This window comes from Gnatocerus cornutus, chromosome 2 (genome assembly GCF_029298725.1).
Source record: "Gnatocerus cornutus isolate USDA-ARS CGAHR chromosome 2, icGnaCorn1.1, whole genome shotgun sequence".
NCBI classification, from domain to species: Eukaryota; Metazoa; Arthropoda; class Insecta; order Coleoptera; family Tenebrionidae; genus Gnatocerus; species Gnatocerus cornutus.
The window spans coordinates 21,323,132-21,336,146 of NC_142234.1; the positions used below are offsets into that span (position 1 = coordinate 21,323,132).

Here is a 13,015-nt window from a genome sequence, read left to right on the forward strand (position 1 = left end):
TGAAAACGAACTTGACTCTTCGTCCTTTACCTTTCAATTGTATAACTCGGCCACTTGGCAGAATTCCAAACGGCCATTGTCAACGGCGAACAAAAGTCCAAAAATAGCCAAATTTTCCCAAAACCCTCCGCCTCTTCTCTAAACAACCAAAATCCCGATTAGAATCGAATCCACCTTTTTCCAATTTTTGTTACCTAACAAAATTGAGGTTCCGACGAAGACTCGGTCGACACCACCGTGACGTGAATTTCCTATTTTTGGCTACTAGTGCCCGGGAGAACACATGACCAGTCATCTTTAACACACTTGATCACATTGGAAGTCACTTGCAGTTCAGTGCGCGATCCGTTCACAAGTCTGTTATCACACCAACCAGCAAAATGTCGTTCGATCCTATGAACTTTTTGAAAGACTTCATTGCGGGAGGCGTTTCTGCTGCCGTTTCCAAAACATGCGTGGCGCCCATCGAACGTGTGAAACTGCTTCTGCAAGTCCAGCACATCTCCAAACAAATCCCCGAAAATCAGCGCTACAAAGGTAAAGATTTTTGAAAAAGGGCACTTTTGGGAAAAATCCGAATCTGAAAGTGATTGAGAAGGATCGCCGCTTATGTAATCGTACGAGAATTCAGAGAATTGGCGAAACTTCTTGAAATAGACCCAGTTATAAATAAAATTACATATGTGCTGAACTTCCAAAACTGTATCAAATCTCTGATAAATGAGAGTCACAAGCAAAATTGCTGAATGAAAAACTCTTTGGGATTGTTACACTTAATGGCATTTTTTACTGAGTATTTGTCTAATTTACGCAAAACTTGCGTCCTTGAAACTCTGAACTTTTGCCAAAAATCGAAATCCTGCACTTTGTCACTGGCACGTGCTGGTTGTTACGTAAAGGCTGGAAATCCGATAGGAAATTTCAATTTTTTTCCTTATTCTAGGTATGGTCGATTGCTTTGTTCGCATCCCCAAAGAACAAGGTGTTTTGGCCTACTGGCGTGGTAACCTGGCCAACGTCATCCGTTATTTTCCCACACAAGCTCTTAACTTCGCCTTCAAAGACAAGTACAAGCAAATCTTCTTGAGCGGTGTCGACAAGCACACGCAGTTTTGGCGTTACTTCCTTGGTAATCTTGCTTCTGGTGGTGCTGCTGGGGCTACTTCCCTCTGTTTCGTTTACCCTCTTGACTTCGCCAGAACAAGGTGGGTCCAGTTTCGCCTGAAAGCTCCAGAATTCTTCACTGGTTTGTTAATTGTTACAGATTAGCCGCTGATGTCGGCAAAGCCGGAGGTGAGCGCGAGTTCTCCGGCCTTGGTAACTGCATCATGAAGATCTACAGAGCCGACGGTTTGATTGGTTTGTACCGCGGCTTTGGTGTCTCCGTCCAAGGCATCATCATCTATCGTGCGGCGTTCTTCGGCTTCTACGACACCGCTAAAGGAATTCTCCCCGATCCTAAAAATACTCCCTTGGTGGTCTCCTGGGCTATCGCTCAGGTAAATTAGTTGAACCAAATCTTCCTCTTTTCTTGAACTAATCATTTTCAGACTGTCACGACCATCGCTGGTATTGTTTCTTATCCCTTCGACACCGTCCGCCGACGTATGATGATGCAATCCGGCAGAAAGAAGGCCGAAATTATTTACAAGAGCACTGCCCACTGTTGGGTTACCATCGCTAAATCTGAAGGAACCGGCGCCTTCTTCAAGGGTGCCTTCTCCAACGTTCTTCGTGGTACTGGTGGTGCCATTGTGCTCGTACTTTACGACGAAATTAAGAAAGTTTTAATGTAGTTCTGTATTTAGTATAGCATCATTTCACGTTTTAATCACTCTCCAAGTTCAGAACAACGTTAGAGATTTGTGCTTCGAGTTGCGCCTGGTCATTCCGGATGGGGAACTCACTTTGTTAAGGCGAAGCAAGAATTTGGCTGCTTCCGCATCCGCTCTAACATTACAAGGCGCAACTGGAAGGATGGTAGTAGTATGAACTGGAACGGTAACACTGACTTAGATGAACGGATCGCTAAATTGTACAAAGGACATTTGATATTTATATTTTTATCACAAAGACCGGTGATCATCTTAATAAAAATAAAAAACTTGGTGATAGATTGCATTCATACTTATTTTATATTGTAGCAGACAAACCCGCAAAGTACCACCTCATCACTTCAGTTTAGTTAAAAAACGAATTGAAAGAAATCAAACTACCCAGTACTTTTGACTTGAGAAAAAGCGAAATGTTAAATACACAAAACTAAAATCAGTCGACAAAACAACGACCAAATCTCAGATCGTAACTTATGGATCAATAGGAGTTGCAATATAAAAAATTACAATACAATATTTATTTTATGTATGGTCTCCAAAGTGGAAATTATGTTTAATTTGATTGGGTGTTTACTTTTGAAAGGAGAAACGCCCTAATGGCAAAAGAACCCCGTTTCTTTTTTAGGGGAGAACGCACGAATGCGAAAGAACCCCATGAGTGGTCAGATCATTCTCAAAGCCGAAGCTTCGGGTCAGAAAAGACAAAGATTCGATCTCCGGAAGATTATTTATCTGCAATGGTGCATTAACTGCTAGTGAAGACAATGGCCTAGCTCCACCTATCGTAATGAATTTCGTTTGCTTGGAAAGCGGATTTTTTTAGGCGCCAAATACGAATTTCAGATCTGTGACATCAATCATTCTGCAATCCAATTTATACAATGCTGCTGACAGGAATATTGTCAAATTATCACAAAGTTTCGAAAATGTCTCCTTTATAAAACCGCTGCAGGAAAAACAAAATATCCAGCACTTGCAGTTTTCAACTTAACAATTGTAAAACTTTTGAAATGGACAATATAGAGCCGTATTGGAAATATGTAGTAAAATAGCAACAATACTGCAGTAGTAACATACTGGTTGCCTAAAACTCTTAAAAAAAAATTGATTGCAATAAATTCCACTCAAAAACATTCTCAGTACATTCAGAATTTGTGATAGAATATTTGTCAAAGTTTACATGTATTATTTATATATAAAATTAAATTAGAACAATTAAGGAATTATAGCATTTTCAAGCGCCACCGTTCCTCACATATAAATATTTAAGGAATGAAAATGCCTGTCCCAGATTCTGAAACCTTTTTACTTTGCTCTAGTTGTAAAAAAAAGGAACCATTTTTAGAGTTTAGATAGCAATTTCCGAAACAAAATTGATCTGTTTTCTGCATCTGAACTGGCCAATAGCGTAACGTAGTTAGATATACCACACAAAATGCAGAAAAGTATTGTTAGTTGTCTATTCAGAAACCAAATCCTATTGTTTATTTTTGTTTAAAATTCCTGAAAATGGCGGCATAAAGGACCCTAGCAGCAACCACTGAAATAGTCTGGACGGCCGACAAAATCTTAAAAACTCCATTCAAAACCACCATTTGACATTTGACAGATAAAGAATTAAGATATGAACGAAGTCCGCAGACGCATTGCATTGAATTTTTTAATTCACTGTCTTTTGGAATATTTTCCATTATATTCAAAGTTTATATGTATTTTTAGAAAGACAATGTATAAAGGTTTCAACATCCATAGGTCCAAGATTCTTAAATATTTCAAATAAAAGCACAACTTGCTAGCAAAAAGATGCTTGGATATTTTGATTCTTAAAGTCATTATGCTATTGACGACAATGAAATGTGTACGGCAAAATTGTCTGGCGTAATTTTCCCTTTAAATCAATCACAAGCGCTCTTCAAATTGTTATTTATGACAATTGATGAATAATTAGTTAAAATCGGTTAAACATTGAACCAATTGTAGTCGAAAAATCAAAAAAGCCATTGCAAACTTGATGAAAATCGGTCGCTAAGAGCAGTGGCTCTTGATTAGTTTAAGAGTTGTATAGGTAAAATAAATGTTCAGAGAAAAATCGAAAAGAACGCCACTGGTTAAAAGTCTACGTAATTTCTGAGTGAAAAACGAAAAACTGACCAAATCTCAGATCCTTAATTAAAATCGATGTAAATTGCAACATTAAAATTATAACATTTTCATGGACCCAACTAAATGGCGGAAATTATGTTTGGATTCGATTGTTGTTTACTTTTGAAAGGAGAAACGCCCTAATGGCAAAAGAACCCCGTTTCTTTTTTAGGGGAGAACGCACGAATGCGAAAGAACCCCATGAGTGGTCAGATCATTCTCAAAGCCGAAGCTTCGGGTCAGAAAAGACAAAGATTCGATCTCCGGAAGATTATTTGTCTGCTAATGGTGCATTAACTGCTAGGGAAGACAATGGCCTAGCTCCACCTATCGTAATGAATTTCGTTTGCTTGGAAAGCGGATTTTTTAGGCGCCAAATACAAATTTCATTTCTGTGACATCAATCATTCAGCAATTCAGTTTATACAATGCTGCTGATAGAAATATTGCCAAATTATCACAAAGTTTTGAAAAATTCTCCTTTCTAAATCCGCTGCAGAAAAAACAAAATTTCCAGCACTTTCAGTTTTAAACTTGACAATTGACAAATTGGTAAATGAGGAAATTCCTAGCGCAGCTTATAAATTCTGAAATCTTGGTCGAAATGGAACAAACTTTCATCATTAATTCGGACCTCAGGACAAAGAATTTGAACTAAAATGTCTTTTTTTACTTAAATATTTAGCAATGGTCTGAAGATAGATCTTCTACGTATGTCTTAGCTTACCAGTATTCAAAATCCGCTCGATTTTTAATGAGAAAAAAAAACAATCGTCAAACACGAATACAAAAATGTCTTACGTTTCATCCTGTTCTATTTTCCTCTTCCGCTTTGTTCCTTTGGGAGCTTTTAAAAGAAAATTATCTGAGAAGTTTGCTCCAAATTTTCAAACCAATAAGAGCACGCCTCTTGGATTGGCGTCACCAAACATTACTTAAAACAGCACTTTTACTTAATATCAGATAAGTAAAACAACACTGGTGATCAACAATTCAAACAACTCACAGATTAAAAAATGCGTTTTTCATAACGCGCTTTAGTTCGCGCGTCCCTAGCAACCAAATAGAGTGAAGTTGCGCTTAGTCACCATCCAACTTCACTCCAAACATGACATGCAAGAAATGACATTTGTGTATTTTGACAGCGTGATTTTGACAGAATAATTTTGTGTTGTCACCGCAGTTCCTCTCGAAAACTATTTCTACATTTTAGTTATTCTCCATTGAGTGATCATGGCGTTATTACAAACCGAGCCTCGTCCTCTCCACCCCGATTATGCCACCGGGCCAGCCCAACGCCATTTCAGCCCGTACGCTGACAACGGCGGGTAAGCTAACCTCCAAATATCTCCACTTTTCGTTTACTTTAACTTTCAGGAGCGTGGTTGCAATCGCTGGTGACGATTTCGTGGTGATCGGCGCCGATACCCGCCTAAGCGCTGGATTTTCCATCTACACTAGGGATCAGAACAAGCTGTTTCGGTTGTCCGACACCACAGTCCTGGGATGCTCTGGGTGTTGGTGCGACACTCTCACTCTGACTCGTATTCTAACGGCGAGGATGCAGATGTATCAGCAGGAGCACAATAAGACCATGGCGACTCCTGCATGTGCGCAAATGTTGTCAACTATGCTGTATTATAAGAGATTCTTTCCTTATTATATCTCCAATATTCTCGTTGGACTGGATAATGAAGGGAAAGGATGTGTCTACAGTTACGACCCGATTGGACATTGCGAGAAAGCCACTTATAGGGCTGGAGGGTCTGCTGGTGCTCTTCTTCAGCCTTTGTTGGACAATCAGATTGGGTTGAAGAACATGCAAAATGTTTCTGATTCTAAGCTCACTTTGGACAGGGCTCTCGCTGTGCTGAAGGACGTTTTCATTTCTGCAGCTGAAAGGGACATCTTTACAGGGGATAGCATCTTGATGAACGTTATTACCAAGGATGGGATTCAAGAGAGCACTTTCCAGCTGAGAAGAGATTAATGTTTCTAATTGTTTCGTAATAAAAAGAGTAAAAAAAGCGTGTTTATGACCGGCAAACTTTTATTTAACAAACATGGAAAAGTGATCTACATCCACAGATTTCCCTAGAAGTGAAAATCTAAATAGTCGGTATGGATCTAAATAAAGTTTTCCTTAGAATATAAAATCACAAAAAAAAAGAAAAATACATTAGAACTTGCCTTTGATGGAATTTACATGCGTCTTGACGATTTAACCATAAGTATGGATGACTTCAAATACTAGTATCTAAATAGACATATGTATAAATTTCACTTTCTCTGATAATAAACATTTGAAACAATAAATTAAATAGCTCTTGGTTGAATTTCGTGAAGCAATCAAAAATGTGCACTAATTTTAGCAATTTATTGACAATATTAGTAGATAAATTTGTACAACTTAATTGGGGCGCCCAGAGACGCCCTTTACCCAATGAGTTTGGCCTAAAAATATGTGCAGCAACCTTAAACTTAAGTTATTACACCCTAAGAGTACAAGAACCAATGAACCTAATTAGAAATGAGAACTGAACTTTCATTTAACATTTATTATGTAATTAAAAGTAAAATAAAACAGCATTTGTGAAGGATTCTATACAGTAAATGCAGGATCTCTAAGTTATACATACTACAGACCCTTGAAACATTTTTTCAGCATTTGTAAAAATGACCCCCAGGACACTTACTTCTTGTGCCCAGGGGGAAGCAGTGGTTTTCCACGGTCTTTACCTCTTAATTTTAACCCAATCACTTTTTCAATCTTACCGATAATGATATTATTAGGAATCCCCCTCCCTGCCTCGTAATCCGTGATAACTTGTGGCTTTTCGTTAATTTTTGTGGCAAGATCCTTCTGACTTAGTCCTTTAGCTTGGCGACCTTGTTGAATAATCTTCCCGACATCCAAAGAAATAGTCTCATGTTTTAATTCTTCAGTCTCTCGGTCTAATTTCGCAGTGTTCTTCGTTGCCACGTGCTGTTTGTTACCCCCTGCGCCCCCTACGGAACAAAGTAGTGAGAGAATCCCAGACTTGGGGGTCTTACATTTGAGCTGTGTATCGACGGGCACTCCTTGGCGGCGGGCGGCGTTCACCGCCTGCTCGCTTTTCATTGCGGAGGCCTTGGGGGCCCGCTTTTTTAAAACTGTCACAGTATCCCAGTCTGACATGTTTTTTGAGATTTATTTATCTTTCAGCGAAGAATGACAACACAGGAATCTGCAACGTGTGTGAAGTTAGCACCGGCGAGGACCAACCGGAAGGAAAATTACTTGGAAAATCTATTAAATGTGCGGAAACACTTTTTAGGACAGTTACAAAGGATTTCACAATGTCGCACGATTTTCCACGCTACGAGTGACATAAAAATATTCTTGCCTCTTGCGGGGTAATAAATACACACCGAAAAAATCGGTTGGCTGCCTGCTTCTTCACCGCTGACTTTTCCACCGCCATTTCACCGAAACTCAAAAACTATCGTCTCGGAAATTCTGATTACTGCTATTTCTATCTTTTAAGAGTATTCCTCTCGAAATTTCGTCGAAAAATATTTAATTCGCGATTCAAAATATTGTTAGATCGTAGTAACTTTAATTTTAGTGGGTTGGTAGAACAAACTGCGCATGCGCCGTCGTTCGACTGTCAAATTTTTCTGACGTTGCTACGCCATTTTGCATTGTTCTGTGAGTTCCCCGTCCAAAATTTCGATTTTGTGCTGTTGTGTGCTTTTTAGTGCCCCCGTCGGCTGCATAAAACGTGCATTTGAACGTGTCTTCACGTTGAGGTAAGAATTAGCCGATTTTTTTGCCCTTGATCATAAAGCGAACATGTTGAAACGGCGTCTTTGTTGCTGCAGCCATCGACTTTGTTTTCTAATTGATATTTCTTCTTGTAATTATCTAGTTGAAAATAATCATGGCAAATAGAAGACTTGGCGGAATGGGCGGACCTCAAAGAGGCAATCGCTCTTTTTCTCAACATCAACCGTTTCAAGGGAACAATGTCAGTCCCTGGCAAGGAAACATGCCTTCTAACAATTCATTGAGCCAATCAGGGGGACTGTTAGGTCAACTAGCAGCAAACCCTCAACAACTTGCTCTAGCTTTAACCAACTTACTGCAACCTCAACAGCAAATGAACAATCCACCGTCATTACTTTCTTTGAATACGTCTCCTGCCTTTTCTCGACAAGATAATCGCGATTCTTTTAATCGCTTTGGTAACAGGGGCCGGTCTGATTTCAGACGAAACGAGCCTTACAACAAGGTAATGATACTTTTATTTTTCTTTCTGGACAGACTTCTACAATGGAAATACTTTTCATTCTTTTATTTATTATAATTCTGATGATCTGATCAGGTGTAGAGAGGGTTCCAAACAAATGACCCTTCCGTGTTGCCTCAAGTGTTCGCCTCTCTAGTCCCATAAACTTAACAATTGAGGCAGCAAATTTCCACCAAACAAGCAACATTTTAATTTTCCTTGATTCTTTTATTTACCATTACGAAAATTCGTCCAATTTTAACGTAACGAAAACAAATCTCATCTCTGTAAGTTCCAAGTTATTCAAAACGAAAAGCTTCTCGTACGGTCTCTTCAATCGTCAGTTTTTGTAATAAGGTATCCACCCCACTCTCCCACCACTTGATACGCCAATTGGTAATTTCTCTCAATTAATAGAACCGAAATGGGGGCTGGCGTCAACTGGATTCAAACAAACCCACCGGTCAAAACCGCAACAGGAGTAATTTTCAGCAGCGCGATAACCGGAAGCGGTCGCCGGTCAAGCCGAAATTCCCCAAGGATGTCAAGGATGATAAGCGAAAAGTCGAGAAGAAAGACGAAAAGAGCAAAGACAAGATAGACACCATCGATCTATCCACTGAAGATATCAGGGATGATGACACTGAAGAAACAAAGAGAGGATGGAAGGAAGAGAAGAAAGGCGACGATAAGAAAGAAGACGATGGACAGGAAGACGCGGAGGAAGAAAAGAAGGAGGAAAAACGGGATTTGGACGGGAAGTATTACGGCGTCCCGCAGAAGTTCCTGCACTGTTTTGTCTGCAACAAGGACATGTGGGATGGCGAGTCCTTCCAGAAACACATCAGAGGTAAAGAATCTTCTCTATTTTTTTATTTCTCTCAAAAATGTCGCATTTTTCCAGGGCGCGCCCACAAGCAAATGCTGCAAAGCCTCGAAGAAAGTTTCCACATCACTGTTAATATTCTGCGCGAAAACATGCGCCTATCGGAAGAGAAGAAAGTGATCGAATTGAACCGCATGCATCGCCTGAGTAAGAACAAGTTCAACCGGAAGTTCCAAGAGCCGGAGAGCCACTGCAACATGTGCGATCTCAAATTTCTAGGCAAAATCATAACACACCGCAAGTGAGTAACAGGAGAACAGCACTCGAGGTACTAATTTGTTGTTTTGGTAGGACTGAGGGACATCAACGCCTAAAACGATTTTTGCATCCCAACTGCGATATTTGCGGGAAAGAGTTTCCGTCGCGCATGGACTGGGTGGACCACCGACTCACCCCCGAACATCTCCGACAGCTGAATGAGATCCTCGAAAATAAAGTCGGAGAAGAAGGTTTGTGTGATTTTCTAGTCTTTCAATGTCTTATTTAACAATTTGAAGATGGAGAAGTAATCGAGGAGGACTTGGAAATTGACTTGGAGCCTTTGCTTGAAGAAAGCCAAGAAATGGAGGAAGAAAATCCCATCTTAGAATTAACCGACGAACTGAATAATCTGCAGAACCGGATTCCTGCGTACAAGAAAAGCCGCCCTCTTTCCACACAGAGTTTGAAGCCATTCACTGGAGTCATGTGTGAGATTTGTCATAGGAGTTTTGAGAATGCAGACTACGCTCAGGCGCATTTACGAACGGAAGGTCATTACTACGCTTTTGTCGACGCTGTTAAACAAAAGTTCAAACACCAACAGGAAGAAGCGTCAAAGGAGGCCGAGAAGAAGCGCAAACGCGAAGAAAAAGAAGAAGAAGAAGAAGAAGGGGGTGAAGAAGACAAGAGCGAAGTACCCGAAGAGTCGTCTCAAAATGGCAATGATGGTACGTTTCTTTTTAACAATCTCATCGCATTTGTTGATGAAAATTCACAGAAATGTACGACCCGGAAGAAGCGTGCAATGAAGAAGAAGAGTCCGTTGTTAAGACCGAAGTGAAAGAGGAGGAAGAAGAGGAGAAGGAACCGGAAAACCCCAATCCAGTTCCTGAAGTTGATATAAAAACGGAGCAAGTGCAGGCGCCTCAACAGCCACCAGTTCAGACTCAACAGAACGTAGGTACTTCACCTCGCATGACACGTCGAAGCGTCGTCGCCGGTGGAGCGGTTAAAAACGGCGCAGGACCCAAAAGCAAGAAGGCACGTAAGCAGTAGATCCTTAACATTCTGCTGAGTAAATAGTCAATTTCAACACCCGATTCTGATTTTATAATAGGACCCTAGTTTACCAAGTTTTTTTTAGAGTAATATTTTCATGTATTGAGCTAATGAGTTTGCTTGGGAATCATTTTATTTAATTATTATTAGTTGGCTACGATTAAACAAGAGGAAGCCGCTGAAAAGTCGGTAACATCGCTTTCCACTTTTCGTATTCCAAAAATAGGAGTGACTGTCAAAGCTAGCCCTGGCGAGGGCCCAAAATGTAAGAAGGAGCGCTCGGATTGAGATGAAATCTTTATGACTGTTTGTTTACAGATTTTATTATATTTTTTGTTATTTCACTTTCCTTATAGTTGTACGTACGTATTATTATATTGTAATGTAATTAAATAATGGATGTATAATAATAAATTCATACTAGCTCATCTTCTTTCTAATAATTTCCAAGGGTTAAGGTGTGTGAATAAATGTGAGAGGATCGTTTTTCAATTATGTATATTTAATAAGAACACAAATGAAAATATCCATTACAATTGAAATGTAGAATAACTGTAACATTACAATAAGTGAACGAAAATGTCTGACAGAAGTAAAATAACTTAAATTCGGTAACGCAAGGCGATCACAGATAAACAACTGCCAAATGTAACATGCAGAACTTTAGAAGTTTGTCCATCATAAATTGCACATTTCGATTGATATGAGTTATATCAACGCATTGTAATATGTATATATAATGTAGATTCAATTATTTAAAAACATTCAGCTAAGTCTAGACGTACTGGAAATGCACACTCATCACGAAACACCACCCTCGTTCGTTCCATTTTCCTCTGGAGCTTCCTGACATCAGCGAAAGGTGGCATTTTCCTCCAAAAATGTCAAGTTCCAGTACCGAGATTAATATTAAAACGGCCACTGAAAGTGGCACAGTGATAGTACTAAAGTATTAAAAGTCTAACATCCCAATACTTCAGTGCATTATTATATATAATAATCATAATAATAATAATAATAAGTTAGGAAGTATGAAGGCATATAGATAGTTTTATATTTATACAATTTTAAAGTTTATTTTGAAAAAAAAAAGTACACAGTTTGAGATTTTCCACGAGCTCCTAGGCGCGTGGAAAACGCCAAAAGTGTGTTCCAAAAGCTATTCAAAATTAACCATAGCTATCACAAATAATCAGCTTACTTATTGCTTGGACAGACCAAGCCGTTGGAGGTTGTTCAACATTTACATTTTACATTCATGTAAAAATCGAAGGTTCAGCTCGAACGACGCTCTTATTTTGTATCATCAATTAAAATTTATCCTATTAATAACACCATAAAAATACGTCGGTAACAACGTCGCCGTTTCAAACCTTCAGACAACAAAAAAAACTAACAGAACATCGGTAGTAAAGAACGAAAGTGAACTTTTGAATATTCCCGTGAAAAGTACATTTAGGGACGTGCTCACCAACCACTCGAACGATCGTCGCATTAAAAAGTTTCTAATAAAGTTATTAGAAAAATGTCATTTTATTGCTTCGTCATACCACATTCTGTTCGATCCGAACAGACTTTTAATTAACGTCAACTACACTAATTTTTTAACAAATAAACTAATATAGTTTTAAAATGAAACTTTTTCTAAACAACACAAAACATATGTACAAGTGAGAGGTAGTGAATGAAATGACTAGTCAACAATTTCGTTAAATGATGGTGATTAGTAAGACGTCACTAAATATAACTTGAATAACCGCCCGAAAATGCCCCAAACTTTGATACACATTTATTATAATGATTGAAACGAATGAAAGACTCTTTTCCGTGTGATCGACCCAACAGTAAAAACCAACGAAAACAAGCAATCGTAGTGTAGTTACATTTGTATAAAAGTTAAGGGACGCCATATTAAATTTTGATATCATTCTAAGTTATCCGATAGTTGGTTGAGATATTACCTAGTAATTAACTATACCATATTATGTATATTAATATATTATAGAGTAAATTTACAGAATTCAATAAGATTAATAGGTATTACAACTTAACACGCTGGCACGCAACAGAACATTCACACCAACTCTTTGTCTGAGGAAGAGAAAAGACTGACATTAAGTGCTGGAGATTCAACAACAAGGTTTGAACTGTGTGATTCGCTAAGTTTTATTTTTGTGTTTTTCGATTTATCCACATTCGTACACGTAGTATATACACAATTTTTCGTGACATGTCTCGCCCAGACAGAGAGGAAAAATTTTATATTAACCATTTAATAGTATAACACAATTTGTACAATCAAAAAATAAGTACAACTCGTAGCAAAGATGTGTATTTCTTTGTTAATATTAATATGAAACACTTTCTGTAATATTAATAGAGAGATAAATGTACTTATTTCGCACAATGAAATTCCGACCCAGCACGAGTCATTAAATATGTATATTATATATAGCAATATCTTTTAAATTAACATATAGGTAGTGATAATGATTTTATGATGATGATGAACAGTGGCGACAGGTGGGTATGGCACGCTTAATATCACTCAACACGTGCGACCAGCTAATCCGAGCCCGCCATTACACACTGCTGACCGATACACTTATTTTCAATTGTTT

The 13,015-nt window shown here is 38.7% G+C and overlaps 4 protein-coding genes across 5 annotated transcripts; 3 read left to right on the forward strand and 1 right to left on the reverse strand.

Annotated features, from left to right (window-relative positions):
* Nucleotides 1-299: 299 nt before the first annotated feature.
* On the forward strand, nt 300-1,809 carry LOC148180049 (ADP/ATP translocase). Its single transcript, XM_088030581.1, has 4 exons — nt 300-537; nt 944-1,205; nt 1,265-1,499; nt 1,551-1,809. Exons 1-4 carry the CDS (start codon nt 381-383, stop codon nt 1,794-1,796), a joined length of 900 nt encoding a protein of 299 aa, XP_087886707.1. The 5' UTR covers nt 300-380; the 3' UTR covers nt 1,797-1,809.
* Nucleotides 1,810-5,043: 3,234 nt separating this feature from the next.
* Nucleotides 5,044-6,016, forward strand: Prosbeta6 (proteasome beta6 subunit). The gene is made up of 2 exons (XM_088050689.1): nt 5,044-5,305; nt 5,355-6,016. The coding sequence occupies exons 1-2, from the start codon at nt 5,211-5,213 to the stop codon at nt 5,965-5,967; spliced, it is 708 nt and encodes a 235-aa protein (XP_087906815.1). The 5' UTR covers nt 5,044-5,210; the 3' UTR covers nt 5,968-6,016.
* Nucleotides 6,010-7,155, reverse strand: mbf1 (multiprotein bridging factor 1). Of its 2 annotated transcripts, none has more exons than XM_088050692.1 (2): nt 7,032-7,155; nt 6,010-6,977 (listed from the first exon to the last, which is right to left on the reverse strand). In XM_088050692.1, exons 1-2 carry the CDS (start codon nt 7,153-7,155, stop codon nt 6,670-6,672), a joined length of 432 nt encoding a protein of 143 aa, XP_087906818.1. In that variant the 3' UTR covers nt 6,010-6,669. The 2 variants fall into 2 exon arrangements, with proteins under 2 accessions (XP_087906818.1, XP_087906817.1); XM_088050691.1 differs by having other exon boundaries at nt 6,010-6,986.
* Nucleotides 7,156-7,538: 383 nt separating this feature from the next.
* On the forward strand, nt 7,539-10,671 carry LOC148180052 (uncharacterized). Its single transcript, XM_088050678.1, has 7 exons — nt 7,539-7,769; nt 7,889-8,251; nt 8,666-9,098; nt 9,153-9,375; nt 9,426-9,583; nt 9,632-10,063; nt 10,114-10,671. The coding sequence occupies exons 2-7, from the start codon at nt 7,901-7,903 to the stop codon at nt 10,389-10,391; spliced, it is 1,875 nt and encodes a 624-aa protein (XP_087906804.1). The 5' UTR covers nt 7,539-7,769; nt 7,889-7,900; the 3' UTR covers nt 10,392-10,671.
* Nucleotides 10,672-13,015: the final 2,344 nt, after the last annotated feature.